Source organism: Durio zibethinus, chromosome 25 (genome assembly GCF_047325235.1).
Source record: "Durio zibethinus cultivar Kanyao isolate XHJ-2024 chromosome 25, ASM4732523v1, whole genome shotgun sequence".
Taxonomy (NCBI): domain Eukaryota; kingdom Viridiplantae; phylum Streptophyta; class Magnoliopsida; order Malvales; family Malvaceae; genus Durio; species Durio zibethinus.
In genome coordinates, this window is record NC_143186.1 from 104,193 (window position 1) to 127,620 (window position 23,428).

At 32.7% G+C, this 23,428-nt stretch overlaps 1 protein-coding gene across 8 annotated transcripts; it reads left to right on the forward strand.

Moving 5' to 3' along the window:
* The first annotated feature begins 1,198 nt into the window (after positions 1-1,198).
* LOC111276104 (uncharacterized) lies at positions 1,199-15,520 on the forward strand. 8 transcript variants are annotated; one of them, XM_089754081.1, is made up of 13 exons: positions 1,200-1,526; positions 1,995-2,056; positions 3,663-4,685; positions 5,038-5,121; positions 11,084-11,220; positions 11,577-11,635; positions 11,774-11,797; positions 12,357-12,439; positions 12,562-12,626; positions 12,860-12,909; positions 13,279-13,407; positions 13,956-14,015; positions 15,193-15,520. In XM_089754081.1, exons 4-13 carry the CDS (start codon positions 5,081-5,083, stop codon positions 15,310-15,312), a joined length of 768 nt encoding a protein of 255 aa, XP_089610207.1. In that variant the 5' UTR covers positions 1,200-1,526; positions 1,995-2,056; positions 3,663-4,685; positions 5,038-5,080; the 3' UTR covers positions 15,313-15,520. The 8 variants fall into 8 exon arrangements, 6 of the variants coding, with proteins under 6 accessions (XP_089610205.1, XP_022717653.1, XP_089610207.1 ...); XR_016333476.1 differs by lacking the exon at positions 3,663-4,685 and adding an exon at positions 14,823-15,024 and having other exon boundaries at positions 1,251-1,526; XR_016333477.1 differs by lacking the exon at positions 3,663-4,685 and adding an exon at positions 14,314-15,024 and having other exon boundaries at positions 1,253-1,526.
* The last annotated feature ends 7,908 nt before the right edge of the window (positions 15,521-23,428 follow it).

Below are 23,428 nucleotides of genomic sequence, written 5' to 3' on the forward strand. Positions count from 1 at the left end.
TTCAATCAGAAATAATGAAAATGGTTATACTAAAATATTTATTTATAATGTATGAGCAGACATAAACTTCTATTCAGATGGTTATGACTTTTGTATAATCATGACCTTTATAAATAGTAATCTATTTATATTCAAATAGTTATGATCATTTGTCATATAATAATTGTTTCTATTCAAACATAATTATTTAAAATATAAATAAAATTAATACAAAATTAATTTTATTCATCAATAATTAAATCTTTCTATCCAATGTGGGATGTACCACATTCTAAACTAACAACACATGTCATATAAGCATTTAGGGTTAATGGTGTTAATAGTTAGGGTAGTTTACTATTCGAAAATGTAGTTTAGGTGCTTAATTAGAACTTTTTTAGTTTAGGTATTACATTAGAAAAAATACAATAACTCATGGGCTAAATGGAACATCATTCCTTTTAGAATTTATTAAGGAAATAATTCAGAGTATTATCTCCAAACCTTATTCACATGTCCAAACTACTCGATTGATGTGATTATCGATTAATTGGCTACCTTTTTGTTTTAAATAAAGCTTAGAATGCATCCAACTAATTCGTGATTCAAAATGGATTCTTTTTTATATCAATCGGATGAAATATGAGACGTATAAATCGATTGGTGACTATTTTTTAAATCCAATTCAAGTTGGTTTGCAAAAAGACAAGTTTAAAATTATTTGAAAAAGGAATTACAACAAAATAAAACCTTTTCAAAAACCCTTAATTATAAAAAAATAATAATGCTTACAATAAAATATATTACAACAAAAAACTTTAATTATAAAAAATAATAATGCTTGTAAATGGAATATATTACAAATGAACTGAGAGTACAATGTTAAGACTCAATTTTATAATCGAATGTAAAAAAATCGAATGTAAAAAAACACCTTTTTCATCTCAAAATATTTAGAATGTATTAATTTTTATAAAGTTAAAAAAAGGTTTGACTCTAATACAATTAATATGAAAATTAATTTTTTTATAAAATTAAAATTTAGTGATTTTTAACATCAAAAAATAAAAAAAATCATAAAAATAATTTTAAAAAATAAAAATTTTAGATATTTTTAAAAAATAGTTTTGACATATCTAAAAAAAAAAAATAATAATCAAATGAAAATAATAGAGAAACACAATATAATCGGTGTTCATAGGAAAAAGCGGCCTCGACAGTGTCATGATATTACCTTACACAATTATAATGTAAGAGGTACGGATAAGGACCAAAACTCCCCAAGCCAATTGCTCGAAACAGTTTGGTCGACAAAAACTAATAAAGACCAAGTACTAAAGGCTACTCTTTTTCTAATTTTCTCTTTCTTCTCGTTAGTCCTTTCAAATCCTCTCAATTTCTGACGAGAAAGAGAGAGAGACAGAGAGTTCCTGTGAGAGAGGAAAAGAAAGGAAGAGATTAATCCCAAAACTGAAACAAAATCCTGTCATTTCCTCATCCTCCTCTCTCTCAAATATTCTAGGGTTTTTATTTTCCACGATACTATGGTTAGTTCTGTCTTTTCATTTCATTTCATTTTTTTTTTCTTGTTATTTTCGTCAAAAAAGTTGTTGTGTTGGTTTATGTTTCTTGCTTCTTATGTAGAAACTATTTTTGGTCGAATTAAGATGTAAATTCTGCTCAAATTCTGCCTCTGGGTTATTATTATATAGACATATATCTCTCTGTAACCAGAAAATCGAAGGAATTTGAGTTCTAGGAAAGGATAATTGAGGAAACTAACTCAAATAAAAGGTTGGGTTTTTGTTGAATTAAAAAGAAGTAAGAGAAATTATCACTCAATGTTCTCTTCTTAGATTGTTGATTTGTATATGGGTTTCAACTCTACCTCAGTTTTCTTACAAATAAAATTTATCAAATAAATTTTTTTTTTTTTGTTTTTAACTATTTGGCCGCATGAATGTAGTGTGTAACAAATCTTCTGAGCTTATGTCATGTGATATGGTTTGTAACAGCACAAACTGGGCAGAGGTCACCGGGACAAAGTCCAGCAGTTCATGACAATAACTGGAGCGAGGTAACCTGATGTTCTTTTTGTGGTTTTAACTGTTAATATTTGAGTGCTTCTGGGGTTTACTTTCTAAAACATTTTTAACGTAGAGTTAGTTTGAAAATGGACTGGAAAAAGGGTTTAGGACCAAATATGAAAAAGAAGGAACAGCAGACAGCCAAAAAATTCAGAGGATGGTAATGGAAGGATAACTTATTGCCTAAAAGAATTAAAATTAAGACTGGAGAACTTAGAAGTAGCTCACTAATTATTAATGACTATAGATTTCCTAGTGAGCCCTTCATAGTCAGCCTTGGCAGGCCTTTTGGTGGATTTACAGGCTGCTACAAATGAGGAATGCTGGCTTTTCTTTTTTTTTTTTTTTCCTCTTTTTCGTTAGTCTTTTCCAATATCAGATTGATGGAAATTTGGATTGAGCTTGACTGCCTGTCTCTAAAAAAAACCCATTGTGACTGCGATACTGTCCTTATATTTTAGCCTCATGAGTTGATTGACAACGGAGTTTCACTAAACCGTCAAAAATACATTTTCTTAATTCAAATATATATTCTTTATTGCTCCAAATGGTGTTAGTTTGAAATAGTAACGAACGCTGTTGGGATCATCATTGGAACAAAATTGTTTTATCGATGTTGTCTTTACTCAATTTTCTAATGGAGTCAATTAATGGGAATAAAGCTGCCTATTACACTTTTTTGTTTTTTGATTACATTGGTAGAACCTATTGGGATGCTTCCCTATTGGCTTAAAAATATAATTTAATGACTTGTAACTTTCTAGTTAGTCTATTATTATTCTTCTATGCTTCCCTTATCTAGTTATGCTCTCATTAAGATCAAAGTTTTTTAACTTTTCTACATTGCTTAAGCCTACTCATTTCCATTGTATCTATGTGAATTTTAAACTATCGTTTACATCTTAAATAAGTTTTATATCTACATACAGACGTGCATGCATGCATGCATCCATACATACATATGTGTGTGTGTGTGTGTGTTTCTTTTTTGTGTTGTGTTGTTGGTGTATAATCCTCCAGGAGCTAGGTATATATGTGAAATTCTTGTTTCTAAATTCCATCAACTTCTGTACATCATTCTTCTGCTAGGCAGTTCACCTTCTAAAACATATAAAATCCGCTACAACCATCTTATAGCCACTCTTTAAGATAAATCTGTTTGTTACTTTCCTTGCAAAACTTGAACTGCTTCAGATTGCTTTGGAATCCTACCTGTCAAATTATGTGGCTTTATTAGGAAAGTCGTGTGACTGTTAAGGATTTTGTGTGATTTCTTAATTTTTAGGATTTTGGTTAGGTGTTTATACTGCTTGGGTAGTTTCCTATTTTATAGGGATTTTGTTACTGATTTTAGGCTACGATAGTGTATATAATTATTTGTTGTAACCTATTCAATTAAGTTAGAAAACATTCTTTCTCCTAATTACGTTTCTCAACATGGTATCAGAGCATTTGGCTATTTCCTGAGAATTCTTGCAATTTCCTTTTTTTCACTTCTATTCTATTCTGGCCAAATTCCTTCATCTCTGTTCATCCCAATATTTTTCGTTTCTTCACTCATATTCTCCTGTTCATGGTCTTCTCTTTCTTTTCAAGCGAATATGTCAAAGTCCACCAAAACTAGCCCCGTCTCGAATGCCCTTGCAACTGAGAATACTGCTGTATCAACTGGGGATTTACCAAACATTCAAGTGGTGTATCAATTGAACGGAAAAAATTACTTGAGGTGGTCACAATTGGTCCATATGTTCTTGAAGGGCAGAGGGAAATTGAGCCATTTGTTGGGCACAGGTCCTTTGAAGGATGATCCCAAATTTGCAGCATGGGACGAACAAGGTTCCATGGTGATATCGTGGTTATGGAATTCGATGCTACCGGAAATTAGTGATATGCATATGTTTCTCGGAACTGCCAAGGAGATTTGGGATGCTATTCGACAAACATACTCCAAGGTTCATGACGCTGCCTAAATCTATGAAATTAAGACAAAAATTTTTGCAACCAAACAAGAGACTCGAACTGTCAAGGAATGTTCGAGTTTCTTGGAAGGCTTGTAGCATGAGATGGACCATTATCAATGTATTCAAACGCGTTGTAGTGAGGTTGCCGCTATTGTGAAGTGGTTCATGGAGAAGGATTGTATCTATGACTTTCTTGCCGGTCTAAATGTCGAGTTCGATGCTATTAAAGTGCAGATTTTGGGAAAAAAAGACCTGCCCTCCTTGAATGAGACAATTTCGATCATATGAGCTGAAGAGGGATGACGAAGTGTTATGCTTGAAACCTACAGAGGAGATAGTTTTGCCCCTGTGACCAAAACAATCGTTTTGAAGGAATCCAGCCCGTTGCAATCTATTGTCCAAGAAAATCAATGCAAGCTCACCAATTGAGAGTCCTTATTTTGCATGTATTGGAAGAAGCATTGCCACACCAAGGAGCAATGTTGGAAACTCCTTGGCAGGCCCAATTGGAGTGCAAATGACAGAGGTCAAGCGCATGTGGCAAGCACTCAATCGAGCAGTGAAGGGAGTGTCCAGAGTTTGATCTCTAATTTCAACATGGAAGAGATTGAAAAACTGAAGAATTTTTTGGGGACCCTTGAGAAACCTTCCTCGGCAGGTACATGTTCTCTGGGCTTTTTCAGATATCTCTTCTTCCTCTTGTGTTGCTAATGTTTCAAAAAAAATTTCTCCAAAGATGTGGGTGATAGATTTTGGAGCCATTGATCATATGACTTGTTCCTTTGAGTCTTTTTCTTCCTATACTCCTCGTTCTAGTCATAGGAAAATAACTATAATTGATGGGTCTATTGCCACTATAGCAGGTCAAGGGGACATTTATATAAGTGATTCTCACACGGTAAAAAATGTCTTTCATGTTCCAAAATTGTTTACGAACCTTGTTTCCATTCAAAAGCTTACCAAGGATTCCAATTGTAGTGTAACATTTTTTCCTTCACATTGTGTTTCAGGAGTAGGACACGAGGAGCACGATTGGATGTGTTAGTGAGAGTGATGGTCTTTACTACTTGGGAAAGCAAAATGGAAGAACTAGAGTTGAGAATCCTTTATCTACATCATTTCTTTTTGAGTCAGTCATGTCAAATAAAAATAAAATTTGGCTCTGTCATCGTCATTTAGGTCATCCATCATTTAATGTCCTTAAGTTGATGTTTCCTTCGTTATTTAAAGGGTCGACTTTTTGAGTCCTTTCATTGTAATGATTGTGAACTTGCCAAGTACAAACGTGCTTCATTTGCAATAAGCAATACAAAAACCCTTAATCCTTTTTCTCTCATTCATAGTGATATTTGAAGACCTTTTACGGTTCGAAATATTTCTGGTGTTAAGTGGCTTGTTTCGTTTATTGATGATTGTACACAAGAAACGTGGATTTATCTTTTGAAAAATAAATCTAATGTTGGCACTGTTTTTCCTAATTTCTACAACATGATCAAAATACAGTTTTATGTGAGAATTAAGTGGTTTCATTCTGGTAATGCCAGGGACTATTTCAATCAAATTTTCTCATTTTTTTCAAAAAGAAGGAATCATTCATGAGTCCTCTTATGTTAGTACCCCACTACAAAATAGAGTGGTCAAGCGTAAAAATGGCCATTTTCTAGACGTCACAAGAGCTTTATTGATTCACAAAAATGTTCCTAAAACATATTGGGGAGAAGCCGTTTTAATTGCTACCCATCTAATTAATAGACTTCCAACTCGGCTCTTTACCTTCAAAAGTCCAATTGAAATTCTCACACAGTTTTTCCCAATTTCAATGCTTCAAACAATCTTATTCCTCAAATTTTGGAAGTGTTGCCTTTGTTCATGTCCATGCTCAAAACATGGGAAAACTCGATCCACATGCTCTTCGGTGTATTTTCATTGGGTGTTCTTTTACATAAAAGGGTACGAGTGTTACCATCCACCTACCAAAAAACTGTCTTCGTTGATGTTACTTTTGTTGAAAATGAGTCCTTTTTCCAACATTCCTATCTTTAGGGGGAGAAGTTGAGTGAAGATAGAGCAGAGGACTTGTTTCTCCTTGATTTTCCCAGTCAGCTTGTTGAGTCTCCATTTGAACCCGTTTCAGTTGTTGTTCAGTCCGTATCTGCTGAGTCATTTGTTGAGTCACTTGTTCAACCTACTACTCCATTTGTTGGCTCATCTGTTGAGTTTGTACCATTTGTTGAGTCATCTATTGAGTTTGTACCATTTATTGAGTCATCCAAATCGTGTGAGGTGATGAAAGATAAGGGGAAACAAGACAATATTCAACCACTACAGGTCTATTCCAGGAAGAAAATTCCAGTCTCTCGATCGATACAGGTACAATCTCTTATTTGTGCAGTTGCTTAGATTCCCAAAACCATTTCCATACCTACCAAAAATATCATACCATCCGCTGAGCCCATTGAACTAGTAGATAAACCAAAAAAACCGAGTGATGCCGATCTACCAATTGCTACTAGGAAAGGAATTAAAACCTATGCTAAACATCCTCTGTACCTATTCTTAACCTACCAAAACCTATCCCAAAATCATAGAGCATCCTTAAGCAACCTTCACACAATCCCCATTCTGAAATCTATCCGAGGCATTAGGGTACAAAAAGTGGGAGGATGCTATGAAAGTTGAGTTGGAAGCTCTTGCAACGAATAAGACATGGGAGTTGGGCAAATTGTCAAGAGGAAAGAAACTGGTTAGATTTAGATGGGTTTTCACCGTGAAGTACAAGTCCGACGGTTTCGTAGAAAGATACAAGGCAAGGCTGGTTGCCGACATTTGCCCCTGTTGTGAAGATGAATACAGTGCGGGTTCTTTTGTCGTTGGCTGCCAATTTCGGGTGGAATCTACAATAGTTTGATGTTAAAAATGCGTCTCTATGGTGACCTAGAATAAGAGATTTATATGGAAGTTTCTCTTGGATTTGAATCTAAAGAGGGAATGGTGTGCAAGTTGAAGAAAGCTCTCTACGAACTCAAACAATCTTCGAGAGCCTGGTTTGGAAGATTCACCGAGGCGATGAATAACTTGGGAAATAAACAGAGTCAAGACGATTATTTTTTATTTGTGAGATTGTTTCAGGAGTGATAGCCTTGTTGGTGTATGTAGACAATATTATTGTAATAGGCAATGATGTGGGATGGATGGACTATTTAAAACAATGCCTTCTGAAAAAATTTGACATTAGGGAACTTGGGAAATTGAAATACTTCCTAGGTATTGAAGTGGCGCATTCAAAACAAGGGATCTTTATTTCTTAGCAGAAGTACGTGCTTGATTTGCTAAAAGATCTTGTTTTTAGTGGATCTCGTGGTCGATAGAGGCTTTTATTAGAGGCTAGTTGGGAGGCTGATTTATTTGGTACATACGAGAGTAGATATTGCATTTGCCATGAGTGTTGTTAATAGATTTATGCACAATACTAAAGAAACGCATCTCAAGGTAGTTCATAGAATATTACAATACTTGAAGGGCAACCCTAATAGAGGTATTTTGTTCAAGAAAGGAGAAAGCATGACATTAGAGGCCTATACCGATGCTGATTATGCAGGATCTCTAGTGGACAAGAAGTCAACTTCAGGTTATTGTACCATCTTAGGAGGGAATCTTGTAATGTGGAGTAAGAAGCAAAACGTGGTGGCAAGATCAAGTGCAGAGTTTGAGTTTAGGTCAATGGCAATGGGAATATGTGAACTACTATGGTTGAAGATAATTCTTGATGATTTGAAGATAAAATGGAAAGGACCAATGAGATTATATTGTGACAACAAATCTGCCATCAATATTGCTCATAATCTTGTACAACACGATCAAACGAAGCATATAAAAGTTGACAAACATTTTATAAAGGAGAAAATTGATAGTAGCCTAATATGTACTCCATTTGTTTCATCAAAGGATCAATTAGTAGATGTACTCACAAAGGGGCTGCCAAGCACTATGTTTCAGGATATTGATGAATAGGTTTTTTTTATTCCCAGCTTAAAAATAATTTCTTGAAATATTGCACTGCTGAAACTTTTAGTCAACACATCTACAAGTTGACCCTTGGTTGATACATAAGGTGTACAAATCAACCCACTGTCTAGTGTCTCCTTTATGAAATGTCGGTCTACTTCAATGTGTTTTGTTTTGTCATGTTGCACAGGATTGTGCGCAATGCTTATTGCAGACTTGTTATCACAGTAGAGTTTCATTGGTCCATCCCACTTGATCTTCAAGTCTTCTAGGATAATCTTTAACCATAGTAGTTCACAAATTCCTTGAGCCATTGCTTTGAACTCTGCTTCAGCATTTGATCTTGCCATCACATTCTGTTTTTTACTCCTCCAAGTCACAAGATTACCATCTAAGAATGTGCAGTAGCCTGAGGCGAATCTTTTATCAGTTACTGAATCTGCATAATCAGCATCTGTATGCTTCTAGAGCTAGCCCTAAATTTCTTTTAACTAAAATACCTCTCCCAGGATTGGCCTTCAAATAGTGCAATATATGGTAGACAGCCTGTAGGTGCACTTCTTTAGGATTATGCATAAATTGACTTACCACACACAGCATATGCTATATCAAGTCTAGTGTGTGAGAGATAAATGAGTCTTTCAACTAATCTTTGGTACATCTCTTTAGCTACAGCAACATCTTCATTAGCTTCTCCAATTTTATGATTAGGATCTATATGGGCATTTGCAGGTTTACATGTGAGCTTCCCTATTTCCTTCAGAAGATCCATCACATATTTCTGTTGTGAGGAAAATACCATGTTGCGAGTGAGCTACTTCAATTCCTAGGAAGTACTTCAATCTCCCTTGCTCTTTTATCTCAAATTCTCTAGCCAAACACTGTTTTAGAGATTCTCTCTCTTTTTCATCATCTCCAGTTACAATTATATCATCAACATACACTAATAGAATTGGGACTCTCCCTGAATCAGAGTGCTTGATAAACAATGTGTGATCTCTTTGACTCTGTTTATTTCCCATTGCTAGCATCATTTTGGCAAATCTCTCGAACCAAGCCCTAAGAGACTATTTAAGGCCATATAAAGCCTTTCAACTTGCGTACTTTGTTTGCTTCTAGATGACCTCAAAATCCCGGTGGAACCTTCATATATATTTCTTCTTCCAAATCACCACGTAGAAAACCATTCTTTACATCAAATTGTTGAAGTTGTCAATTGTAATTTGCAGCCAATGATAACAAAATCCTAATTGTATTCATCTTGACAATTGGATCAAAGGTTTCCTGATAATCCACTCTATAGGTTTAAGTGTAACCCTTAGCCACTAACCTGGCTTTATACCTTTCAACAGTACCATCGACCTTGTATTTTACAGTGAAAATCCATTTACACCTCATTGGATTTTTTCCTTTAGGCAACTCTACCAGTTCCCATGTCTTATTTTTCTCTAAGGCTCCATTTCTATTTCCATGGCTTGCCTCTATTTCTCACTGGATAATGTCTCGGATAATGTAGTTGGAACAAAAATAGTGTTTAGGCTCACAAGAAAATTTTTGTGGGATGGTGAGAATGTTTCAAATGACACAAAATTAGAGATTGGGTATAGTGGATGCTTAGTACATTATCTGGTTCCTTTCCTAATGGCAATAGGCAAATCATAATCACTAGATATAGTTTGAGGAGATTCATGCTCATTTTGAGAAACAGAGTCAAAAACTGTAGTTACCTCATTTCAGAGTTAGGATTAGGTTCTTGAACTGGCATTGTTCAGGATTTGGAACTTTCTTTCTTGAGTACACCTGTAATTACTTCGTAGAATCAAGAACAATATTATCCTTTGTCACATCTTTTGTATTTGGAATAGGTTCAGACTCAAATTCAGTGTTTGACTTGGGCTCAGCAGAAACAAGTTTCGATTCAGAAGAATTAATGGGTGAACATGTTGAAGAATGGGACAAATCAAGCAAAAAGAAGTCTTTATTCTTATCTTCCATGAATGAAGTCTCCCCTTAAAGATAAGGTTGAGTAAAAAATGGTTTATTTTCTTTAAAAGTAACATTTGCAAACACAATTTTTTGGTAGGAGGATAATAGCACTTATACCTCTTTTGAGTTGATGAATACCCCACAAATATACACTTAATCGATCTTGGATTCAACTTTCCCTTATTATGACTGTGAACATGAACAAATGATGTACAACCAAATATTCTAGGTGTGAGGTTGTTTGTGGTATTAAGGTTGGGATAGAATTATTATAGTAGTTCCATAGGAGTTTTAAATCCCAAAACCCTTGAAGGTAACCTATTTATAATATGTGTGGCAGTGAGAACAGCTTCCCCCAGTAAGATTTGGGTACATTTGCTTGAAAAAGTAAGGCTCGGATTGTGTCTAGTAAAATGGTTGTTTTTCCTTTCTGCCAATACATTTTGTTGGAGTTTTAAATCCCAAAACCCTTGAAGGTAACCTATTTATAATATGTGTGACAGTGAAAACAGCTTCCCCAGTAAGATTTGGGTACATTTGCTTGAAAAAGTAAGGCTTGGGTTGTGGCTAGTAAATGGCTGTTTTTCCTTTCTACCAATGCATTTTGTTGTGGAGTATTGACACAAGATGACTCATGGATAATCTCCTCTTTTTGAAAATAGGTGGATAGACTCTGGTTGAAATAGTCTCTTGCATTATCACACCTAAATCTCTTGATTCTCACTCCAAATTGATTTTGGATCATGTTTTGGAAGCTTAAAAACACACTATTCACATTTGATTTAGATTTAAGTGAAAAGAAATCATCTAAATCTAACACTGATAACATATTCCTAGAAAACAGATAGATGCTTTACTATTGGTGCTTTATGTTACTTCTCTGTTTGTAATACTATTCACTCTATCTTCACATGCATGCCAATGTTATTTTCTCAAGTCACTGTATTAAATATATGGTTTTGCAGTCTGTAATCAAGACTGTATGTGTCAGCGGGTGGTCTACTTTTCAGTTTTTTCTTTTTTTTTTTGTTCACAAATGTCATTCATTTCTTTATTTAATTCCAGTGAAAAGATTGCTCTTCAAGCTTTGAAAGCCAGTGATTGGCATCTTGAAGGAGCTTTTGATGTTTTCTACAACCAGCCTCACATTAAAAGTTATACTGATACTAGATATTTGGAAGAGCTTTATAACAGATATAAAGGCAAGCTTTTCTTTTCTTTTGTCTATTTTGTTTCACTTCCCATTCGTACTTTGTACTTGCTGTATGGCTTTCTTTAGGCCCTTAAAAAATAATACTATAAAGGTGGGGATAGTCCGGATGGAGACTTGCCTTAATTTTGTGGTTTTGTTTGATTTTAGTATTGTAGATGTAACATTAACAGAGAATACCGCTGAACTTTTCTTGTTTGCTTTAGATATTGGTATATTTGTATTTTCATTTTGATGACCAGAAATTCATTATCTGCTGCTTACCTTGTAAATATTAATAACTTGGCTGTATTTAGTAGCTTGTACAATTCTTTTCATAAAAAATACATACTTCAATATATTTTGCAGATCCCTACACAGATATGATACTGGCTGATGGCATTACTCTCCTATGCAATGACCTTCAGGTAGCCTTATTTTTCTATTAAGATTTGATGCCTGACATTTTTAGATCCTTTGCTTTACTTTTCTATTATTTCATGGATAGATTAAATTGTTTTGTTTTGAAATTTGGATGACATGTGGTAGCCTTCATTTTTTGACAGGTGGATCCCCAAGATATTGTTATGGTATGTCTGCATCCGGAAGTGTATCTCTTGTGATAAAAGGCATTCATAAGAAGAAGATTTATTATTTTTATGCATATATACTCCTTTTTATTTTACGTTTTGCCCAACTTTCCAAAGTTTTAACAAAAGGTCTTAAAATCTTACTAATGTTGTTGGCTATGTTTATCACCTTTTCTTCTGATCTTGACAAATGGTGATACAAATCATTCTAAATTATCTTTTAAATACCTGGTTGGAATTAAACGATTTGCAATTTAGAGTGCTGTAACAGCAGGATTTTGGCTTTGGTAGAAGCTAATGAGGTATAAGAATGGTAGGGTTCTGAACTTTTTAGTTATCAATTTTGGCTCCGGTAGTTGCTCGATCTCCCGTTCTGATGACTGATGAAAATGATGATAGATTTAGGGTACTTGAGGTTAAATATTATACTAAACTATTAAAGGAAATATGGACATCGTCATAAATAGTTAGAATCTTGTAGGAGGTTTCACAAGATGTCAATGGACTATCTGGTTTCAATAAATATGGACAATTATGCTAATATTGTAGTAAACTGCAGTTAGTTCTTTCATGGCACATGAAGGCTGCTACCATGTGTGAATATTCCAAGCAGGAGTTCTTCATTGGGTTGCAGGCACTCGGGTGAGGATTTAGTTTTTATTTTATTTTTTTATTTAAATCTTCTAACTTGAAATGATATTAGGTTGGACATTTGACATACTATGATGAGAATACTGACAGAAGGTTATACATTTTCATGGCAGGATAGATTCTTTGGAGAAGTTTCGTGAGAGGATATCATTTATGCGTGCTGAGCTGAAAGATGAACGTACATTCAATGCTTCATAGAGAATAGTTTTCCGTATTCAATCAAAAATTTACTGTAACTTGTCATGCATTCTGCATTTGAAAGTAAAAGCTTCTTTTATTTAGATATTTATGCTGGACAATTATCTTTTGTTAAATAGGTCAGGTTTATTAATACGTTGCAACCCGTAAGTAAAACATATTGTGTTGTTGGTAGTGCAAATTTTTTTTCATCTTTGCTTACTGTGACTGCAGAAAAGTTTCGTGAGATATATAACTTTGCATTTGGCTGGGCAAAAGAAAAGGTATACTATCTTTTCATGTCAACATCCTTAACTGTAAGTTATCTCTAGGAAGATAGATAATTTGCTGCTAAATGAATTAATAGTTTCAGTAAATTTTGTTGGATTACATAGTTCGTGAATGATATTTCTTTTTCCTTGTAAGCAACTGATTGTCTGACATAGTTATAATCGAGTGTTAGATCCACTTTTGGATTTGTTTACAAAAATCAAAGTTTCAGCCTTTAGTGTCATTTTTTTGGTTGTCGGCTGTATGTTTATTAATAATCTATGTTAAAATGTGATTTAATGCTTTCAGTATTTTAATATAATGTCAATGTGGTGAAAATATACATTACCCTTTATAGTAATGGGTACTTTAGCTGTATGCAGGTACTGATCTTGTATTGTCTGTATCAGGGCCAGAAATCTTTGGCATTGGATACTGCAATTGGTATGTGGCAATTGCTGTTTGCTGAGAAGCAATGGCCATTGGTTGACCATTGGTGCCAGTTCTTACAGGTACCATGGAAATATATTGTGCTCTTTCCTTCCTAGTTTTGTGAGAAAATCTTGTAGTATTATGCTTTTGAAAAATATGTAGTTACTAATTCGGGAGTAATCATTTTTAATTGACATGCAATAAAGTAAACTGTTTGCTTGAGGTAATAATTCTAAGGTATGATATCCATAGTTTAGGTTTAAGTTAAATTATGAACAAATGTGATATGCCACTTCTGCTGCAAAGGGTAATAATGCGTAATTTCTCTGCTGTCCAAGGTCTAATGTTAAAGTTAAGTAGATATCCTATAGATGCTTTAGTAGGAATATCTGTGGCATGAACTTACATCTAAAAGTTTTAGAAAAATTAGGAACTTGCTGTGCTTGTATTTATTCATAAAAGGTGCAGTTTTTTGCATTGATGTTAATCTCAATAAGATTGGATGTACTAGTGTCTGTTAAGCTTTGTCAGATATTATGAAATTTTACGAGGTTGCTTGTATTTCTTGCATTGATCTCTACATTTAGTTGTTTTTCTAACTGCATTTTATGCTCTGATGCCACTCCAGGCCCGACATAATAAAGCAATCTCTAGGGATACGTGGTCTCAACTTCTGGAGTTTGCTAGGGTATGTTAAAAGGTTTAACATCATTGCGCCTGGGATATTCCTGCTTGCATATGCGGTTTGAATCAGCTATATCCTGTCATAAACCACACATTATATTAAAAACTTAATGCTACCAGACTATGTTGCTCCAACTCAGTTCTAAGTGTCATACATTGATATAAGATCTAAGAGTCTGTCTTGCCAAAATTCAAAATCTTACAGGGGTTCTCTTTGAAAACTGGTCAGATGTACTTGGATCCATTTGTTCTTCCAAAATAGCGGTCGAGATTAAGTAGCTGCTTTTCATTTCATTGTGTAGGCACTGATGACATAGCATTTCTCTTTTCTCCAAAAGATTGCAAATTGCAGTCTCCATCTCTGTCCCTCTCTCCACCCCTTTACTCATCAGATATCTGCAAACAACCACGGTTTGCTTACAAGAGCACAACATATCGAGCAGGTGTATGATGTTTCAATGCCATTTCCACACTGATGTTATGTTTCCTTTGTATGAAAAGGGCATATTAGGGGAACAGTCAGTCTGAGCAACAGAGCTTACAAGTAGGCTGTTGGGCAGAATATTTGCTTCATTTGTACAAAAAGTTTGTGTTGTCTTCCGTTCCTTAGTTGCACGTGCATGATATTGATGGTTCATTAATTCATCATGCCAGTCTTGTTAAAATCTTTCATCTGTGTTGTTGAAGCTGTTGATTGGTGGGTAGTACGCACTGGCATTTGTTACTGAGTTCTTGCCGCAGAAACAGTTTGGAACTTGTAATGATCTGTCCAAATTACTTGCTGCAATCATTTGTTGCATTTTGGCTGCAGAGAAAATTGGGGAAAAGAAAAGAGAGAGAGAGAGAGAGAGAGAGCTATCCTTTCAGTCAACTGGTCTATATGGAATCTGATCATTTCTAAGTCTGAGGTGGAGAAGAGGGTATACATAAATCTCAACCTGCAAGAGTGTTAAGCATGAAATATATTTATCAACCTTCATGAGGAAAGGAATTCTCGAGGTTTTGTATATATGGTGTGTACTTGTAAAAGTTTAAACGAGAAGTGTGTATTATTCTGTAAATTTTGTCAGAGCGACAGGGAGTACGTGTAGAGCTTGTGTCATCATTAATGGTGATGATGCAATGTTAGTAATAAAAAAAAAAAAAAAAAGCTAATTCTTGTAATGTTTGTTATCTTGCAGACGGTAGACCCTGCACTATCAAATTACGATGCTGAAGGTGCTTGGCCCTATCTTATAGATGAATTTGTGGAATACTTGAACGAGAATGGCATCATTCAAAATGGCGAGGTGAGTGATTGAAGCCAAGAACGATGAAAGGACACTGCTGGGTGATAATATATCATCCTGGAATTTTCAGAGTCTGTCGTTAGTGTGATTTGTGTTGTGATGGCAATGTGAAGTAACTGTTTGATCTTTCTGAAAATAAGATGCATGAACATTTTTAGTCGATGGGATAGTTGATGTGGTATATGCATTTTCTTTTAAATTAATCGTCTGAGTTTTATTATTGGGCTTGAAAATTCTTTGAAGTAGATGTTTTCTATGATACTAAATGAATAACAAGGATCCTTACAAATTGGCAAAATTGACATTAAGTAGTTTGTGGTTCAAATCCTAGGATCTGTAATTTATTTTCCAAATAGGAATTAAAAAAAAAAAAGAAATCCAAGGTGGCGGTTGGATTTGATGATCTATTGAAGCATTGATTTGGATTTTGAGTTATTTGATGCTTGAGTGCAAATAAAATGTATAAATTAATGCTTAAAAAACAAATTACAATTGCGTTCTGAACTTATTGCATGTAGTATTAATCTAAAGTATGAAATAACTGCATATTTGATACTTTGATTGGGTTTATATTTGATGTGTTGTTAATGTAAAAATTTTATATATTGTTAGTGAATTAAATGTTATTTTATTAAGGAACTAATATAATCTCTTAAAATAAATATATAAAAATTAATATTTTAAAAAAATTATTTATTAATAAGATATTATCATTTGAATTATTTTATTAAAGGAGTTATATTATCTAATTTATTGATAGTGTATAAATTTTATATTAAAATTTAAATATTAATAATGCATCTAATATAAATTCAAAATGTAATTTATTAATCAATAGCATAATTGAATTAAAATGATCATAAATTTTCTGAGGCCTATAGATCCAAGATTTCAATATTAAGAGAAGGGATTAGAATAAATTAAAACTTTTTTAGTTTTATATTGTTTAAGTTGATCCATATTCTCTTTATATATTTATGTATGGGGGAGGTGTCAACTTATATCAATATAAAATTATAAAATAATTTTAAAAGTTTTATATTTTATTAATTATTGATTTTAATATATCTAATAGATGAAAGAGACAAATGAAAATGAGATTTAAATAATGTAATTTTGATCACTTGGATTAATTAAAATTAACAGTTAAAAGTATAAAATTTTTTTGTGTAAGTTGATTCTTAATCTTACAGAAAGTGTGAATGTAGAAAGTAAGGCAGACAAATGTTATCCTTAAATGTTATTAAAATTGGAACAAAGGTAATGTGGTAGTTAAAGAAATTGAAGCTAACGTAATTTTTTTATAAAATGGAATAAAAACTGCATCTGCCGCAGATGACATGTTCGACAGAAAAATTTAAGGGCTCCAGAAGATCCTGGCACATTAAACGATGAGCCTAGTTGGGTTACCTTCCAGCACATCGATCAATTCATATTATCTGGTTCCGGAACCTTTGATGGCCAAGGAGGAAACAAATACTGCTTGGGCACTAAATGATTGCAAAGAAAACGATTAGGTGCAACAAACTTCCCGTTTTAAGATCATATAGAGCTTTTTTTTAAATGTCTTCAGCATTTTACTTCTACAGTTATAATAAAATTGCAGGTTCAAATTTCACAGAATGTAAGATCCAACTTCATTAGCAATGGAGTCATTAGAGATATATCTCTTTGGACAGCAAACAATTTCACATTAACTTTTTTGAGTGCAAAAAGCCTACATTTGCAAATGTTAACATCAATGCGCTAGTGGAAAGCCCCAACACTGATGGAATAGTGTTAAAGTATTGTAAATTGGCAACAACAATATCCAAGAAACTATTGAAAGCACAAGAGCAAAATATAAATAACAAACTCAAAACTGAAAATCAACAAGAATTAAAATTTAATAGAGTAATTTAAATGATATTTTTATTCACAGGAATTAAAGCTATTTAAATGCTACTAGAGACCCTCTAAACCACACAATTTCAGTGCTGTTAAAGCAAGCACTCAATCACAACAAAACAACAATATTAACTGCAAAACCAATCATATAAACGAGGCCTATAAGCAAAGGGAACGGAAACAAATTGGACAATAGCATAGATCTTTTTTTTTCTTGAATACCATGCAAATAAATAAATAAATAAATAAAAGTATGCGTTGAAGTCCAAGTTTTCAATAGTATAAAAAGTTAATTGAATAAATCAAATCAACAGTGTAAAGGTTTCGCAAAAAGAATGACCAGAAAAAGTAGTGATTTGTGTTTATAGTTTACCAAAATGTTTCTTCTCAATTATAAAATTTAGAAGTTTTTCCAGCTGTTTTGGTTGGGGTCTCTCTTCAGGACTGTCACTTTGATCACTTGGTTCTGCCCTCTCTGGGATGTTATGTTGTCGCTTTACAAGGGCAGCACCATTCCTTGTTGATTCCTGATCACCAACAATGTCTTGCTGGATATTGTCAATATTTGCAGAAGTTGTTGGACTACTATACTGGTGTTGTATTTCTTCCATCCCTTCTAAATCTTTGATGTACACTATTCGAACCCCACACTTCTTCACCTTGGGACCCACACAATGTTGAGTAGGTTTGATTATCAACTCAATTTCGTAGCATTCCTAATCTGTCCGATTAAATTCCATATTAAGTTGAAGGATGAGGAGGAACTGTTTAACAAAGAACTTACTTGTCTAGTAGCTTCTTCATTTTATCCTATGGTTGAAACTTTAGATACCTTATTCTTTGAGCTTCCTCAAGAAATACCTTCCATAGAGGATTATGATTTAAATGGATTTTGGAGAGAATGGACCAATTCTCTATACTAAACTTCAAGAAAGTCATAACAGTAGTGATTTTTGGATATTGTTGTTGCCAATTTACAATATTATTTACAATATCCTTTCAATATTGTGATTTTTGCATATGTTTTTATATATAATGTGTTTGCTTTTATTGTATGTATTTTTTTTTTTTTTTTTTGTAGGATGGATAAAGGATTGAAGACTAGGAGTTTTAATGGCTGACCATCTTGCTTTCATAATGATAAGGGAGTTTCCTTTTACATCTTATGCATTTTACTTTTTGATATCTACACATTGAGTGAAGGGAATTATGCATCAATATATAGAGTTAAAGCGACAAAATTTTAAAAATTTTAATTATTTAAAGCTAAGATCAATCAACAAGATCAAACAAATACACAATTTATATAAGCATGCATGGTTTTAAGCTTCGGTGTTATCTTGAATGCCAAAATCTTTTTGGTTCAAATTGGTAACCTTCCAAATAGTTTCTCAAGCCAAAAAAGTTGCTCAAGTGTTTAGCCTTTAATAGTGATTCACACAAACGCTTGTGAAAGAACCTTCTCTAAGGTATGATAGAACATAAACCACACTCTAGCTAGTGAGTGTTTACAAAACCTCTTGTTTTCTCTCAAGTTTTTGCTTAGACTCTCTTAGGTTATTTTTGCATCATGTATGCCTTGTGTTAAGTATTACTTGCAAGAGGGATAGAGGCTTGATGTTATTTTATAGAAGGACATCCAGCCACATTACAAGGCATGCATATTTTCATAAATATCCCATGCTTGGCCGAATGCACTAAATGGGGAAAGTCTTTTTCTTTCGATTTATTTCCTCTATTTTTTAGTCATACAAAAACCAAATTAAGTCAAACTTAATTTATCTCAATTTTAATCTTTCACAATTGTCCTATTGTGTGTGATCCATTAGGTTATTTAGCATGTTGGTAATAAATACAAGCATTGTGAGCCAAGTATTCGGCTATGGATGAAATAATTATTTAACTTTTTCACTAATTCTTTAATTAGCTAATCTTATGTTTATAGATTATGATCAATGCTAGCTTCATTGCCATGACCCTCAATTGCTAAAGAAAAGTTAATATGGCTTGACAACCTATCCGTGAATGGTCTTAGTTTATAATTAATATCTTTTCATCACATAGTATCTTAGTTTGAACATTAAGTATGGTTTAGTGTTTAGTTAATCTTGTTCAACCATGTTAAGTCTTGTCTTTAACATTAACTCACAAATAAGCTTTAGAACAATTCTAAACTTTTATTACATTTTGCCAAAAGATTTCTCCAGTTAATTCAATCAAGATTAGTTAAGGTACTATATTAATCACACAAGGTGATGAATCCCATCTTGATTACTTCATACATCTTCATATGCCTCATATTATACCTAACAATACTCGACTAGAGCATTCTTAGTTAGAATCATAAGTTAAGTCAAAGTATGACATTCATCATATAAGATCATAAGTAATCTCAAGTTAAAAGATCATTTATACAACCATCACATAAGAATGTAGCTATAAGCATTATGTGAACTACCATATAGTATTTTCATATTGGATTATGTTTAGTGAACTTGTTCTTTAACAAACACCCACATGTTAACTTAAGTTTACCCAAATTTTAACCTATGAGATTGGTTGCTTGCTTCATAAGTAAGAGCATAACCATGTGTTAACCTCAATAGCTTTTGTCAATGTCTTCTTATTGATAAAGCATTGACTAGGAACTATTTTGGAATGTATGGCTTTTATGCAAATGATAATCTCATAATTACAATGTCATTGTAATTCTCTTGCAAAGTTTAATTTATATTCTAAGGACTTAATCATATAAGCATTAACAATAAAATACATGTAAATAAGCTCAATGATTAATAAACAAGACTTTTATAAGATATAAAATATCAAAATACTATAAATATGACAATGTCTTAATCAAAATATGATTCAGCTTGAAGGAAAAATACCAACAATCTTTCACTTCCACTAAAGTCAATCAATCATGTATTTAATACCAAATTTGATTACATGTTTATCGTGTTTTTGGTGGGACATAGGTTTAGTAAAAAAATCAATAATGTTATCTTTAGTGAGTACTCATTCAATTTTAACATCACCTTTAGAATCAAAATCTCTAATGAGGTGATATTACCTCAATACATGTTTGCATCTTTGATGAGACCTTGATTCCTTAGCTTAAGCGATTGCTTCATTGTTGTTGCAATAAAATATTATCAAATAAAAAATGCTAGGAATAACACTTAGTTCCGTTATGAACTTTTTAATCCAAATGACCTTTTTTATAGCCTAAGATGTAGATATGTATTCGGCTTCCGTTACAAAGTTTATAGTTGTACTATATTTAGAACTTTTACAACTCATTACTCTAGCATTTAGAGTGAAAACATAGCCACTTTGAGACTTGCTATCATCCTTGTTGGATTAAAAGCTTGGATCACAAAAGCCCTTAACTAGGAGTTCGGCTCCAACATAGACAAGAAACACATCCGTAGTTCTTCTCAAATACTTAAAGATTATTTTCACAGCCTTCCAATGACATTCACCTGGATTACTTATATCTACTTGTTATGCTTAAAGCATATGAGATATTAGGTACTGTGCATAGCATTACATACATAATGGATCCAATTGTCGAAGCATATAGAACCTTATTCATGTGATCTTTCTCAATTTATGTCTTAGGACATATGTCCTTGGAAAGATTTTTGTCATGCCATATTGGTAAAAATCCCTTTTTAGATTCTTCCATACTAAACCTCTTTAGCTCTTTTTTTTATGTATTTGGATTATAAGAGACTAAGCAACTTCTTTGATATATCTTTATAGATCCTTATACCCAACACATATATTGCTTCTCCCAAATCCTTTGTGGAGAACTTGTTTGATAACCAAATCTTAATAGATTGTAGCATGGGTATATCATTTTATATAAGTAATATGTCATCCACATAAAACATTATGAAAATGATTGCACTCCTACTTGTCTTCTTGTATACATAAGGTTCATATATGTTTTTGGCAAATCTGAATTCTATAATTACTTTATCAAACTTAAGTCTATAGATAGACTTTTGTAGCTTACACCCCATGTTGCATTTTCCTTAGATTCAAAACCTTCAGGTTGTGTAATGTACACATCTTTTTGCAAATTCTGATTTAGGAATACCATTTTGACATCCATTTGCCCTATCTCATAGTCATGGTATGCTGCAATAACAAGCAAAAGCCTAATGGATTTTAACATGCCTACCAAAGAAAAAGTTTTATCAAAATAAACTCATTATTTTTTTATTATAACCTTTTGCTACTAGCCTAGCTTTGTATGTTTGTACATTGCCATTCATGTCAATTTTCTTTTTGAAAACCCACATGCACCCTATAGGTTTTATCCCTTTAAGTGGTTCTACCGAAGTTCATACTTGGTTTGCATATATGAATTTCATTTTCGATTTCATGGCTTTATGCCTTTTTTCAAAATCAATGCCCAACATTGCTTCTTGGTATTTAGTAGGATCATCATCTATGGTTAACTTATCCCTGTCCACGAGAAATTCATATCTCTCAGGAGCTCGGTGAGTCCTACTTGATTTATAGAGTTCTTTTATACTTTGAGCTTTTGATTGTACATTTGATGCCTTAGGCACTAGCTCAAGTCCCATCTTTGTGTCAAATGTTGTTTTTTGAACTTCTTCAAGTTTTATTTTACTCCCATTATTCTTTTTAAGGATAAACTATTTCCAAGAAAACAATATGTCTAGAAATAAACACTTTTTGTTCTTCTGAGTTGTAGAAATAATATCTAATAGTTTCCTTTGGATATCCCATAAATTTACACATGATTGATCTAGCTCCAAGCTTGTCGGCTTGTGCATGCTTCACATGAGCATCACATCCCTAAATCCTTATGTATGACAAGTTAGGTCTCTTACCTTTCCACATGTCATATGATGTCTTATCAACATATATAATAGGAACTATATTAAGAAGATAAGTGGCTTTTTCAAGTGCATAACCCAAAAGGATATAGAAAGATTCAAATTGCTCAACATGGATTGAACCATGTCCAATAAGGTTCTATTTCACCTCTCTGAAACTCCATTGTGTTGTGGTGTTCCAAGTGGAGTCCATTGTAAGAGAATCCCATTATCTTTCAAATAACCTAGAAATTCTTAGCTTAAGCATTCACCACCTTGATTAGATCCAAGTGTCATGATACTTTTACCAGTTTTCTTTTTAACTTCTGTTTTAAATTCTTTGAGAACTTTTCAAAGGATTTAGACTTGTGTTTCATTAAATTCACATAATTATATCTTGTATGATCATCAGTGAAATTAATGAAATAGGAGTATCTTCTCTAGCATTTGTGTTCATTAGACCACATACATTGGAATGTATTAGTCTAAAAACCACACTAGGTATTTTTTTTTCCACTAAAAGGTGATTTGGTTATCTTTGCAAGCAAACATGATTCACAAGTTCCATAAGATTCATAATCAAAAGGATCAAAGTATCATTGGGATTTATACTTTCACATATAATGTCATTTCTTCTCTTCTTTTGTAACCTGTAATAAGATGTGATAGTTTAATTACGTAGCCATGTTCATCTTATTTTGTAAAACCTAATTATATGATAATTCACAACTTTGATATGATGTCTCAAGTTCAAAACTCAAAAGTGAGATCATTCGAGAGAAAAAAGTTTAAACATGTGGAATACATACTTCTATTAAATTAAAACTTGGTTAAACAAAGTTTTTTATTTTTTATTATTTGAATTAAATAAAGAATTAAAAAATATAAACCAATAAAAGAAAGATGAACCGATAAAATGTTTCTTGGGAGATTGAGTAATGAGTAAACCTTTTTATTTTTAGGGTTTTATAATTTGAAAGCGAGAATTCTTTTTTCTTATTTTTATTAGTTGTAGCTACTTAAAATTTTCAAAATGATAAGGGCCACAGCTTTTATATGTAGGATCATTTTATTATTTTAAGCTTTTTATTATTTTATATTTTTATTATTTTATTATTAATTTTTAAATGGGACCCATTATTTTTATATTCATTTTTTTAGATTTAAAAAAACCTCTTTAATGGACTCATTTTTTAATTCTTTTTCATTTTTTATTTTTAATAATTCCTAAATTTTTTACATACGTGACCCACTTTTCTATTATATTTTATGTAGGATTCGTTTTCATTTTTAAGTTTAAAATTTTTTTTAAATACGTAATTTTTATTTTTTAATGTTTAATAAATGTTTTTTTATTTTTTGTTTGTATTGAATTTTTTGTAAAA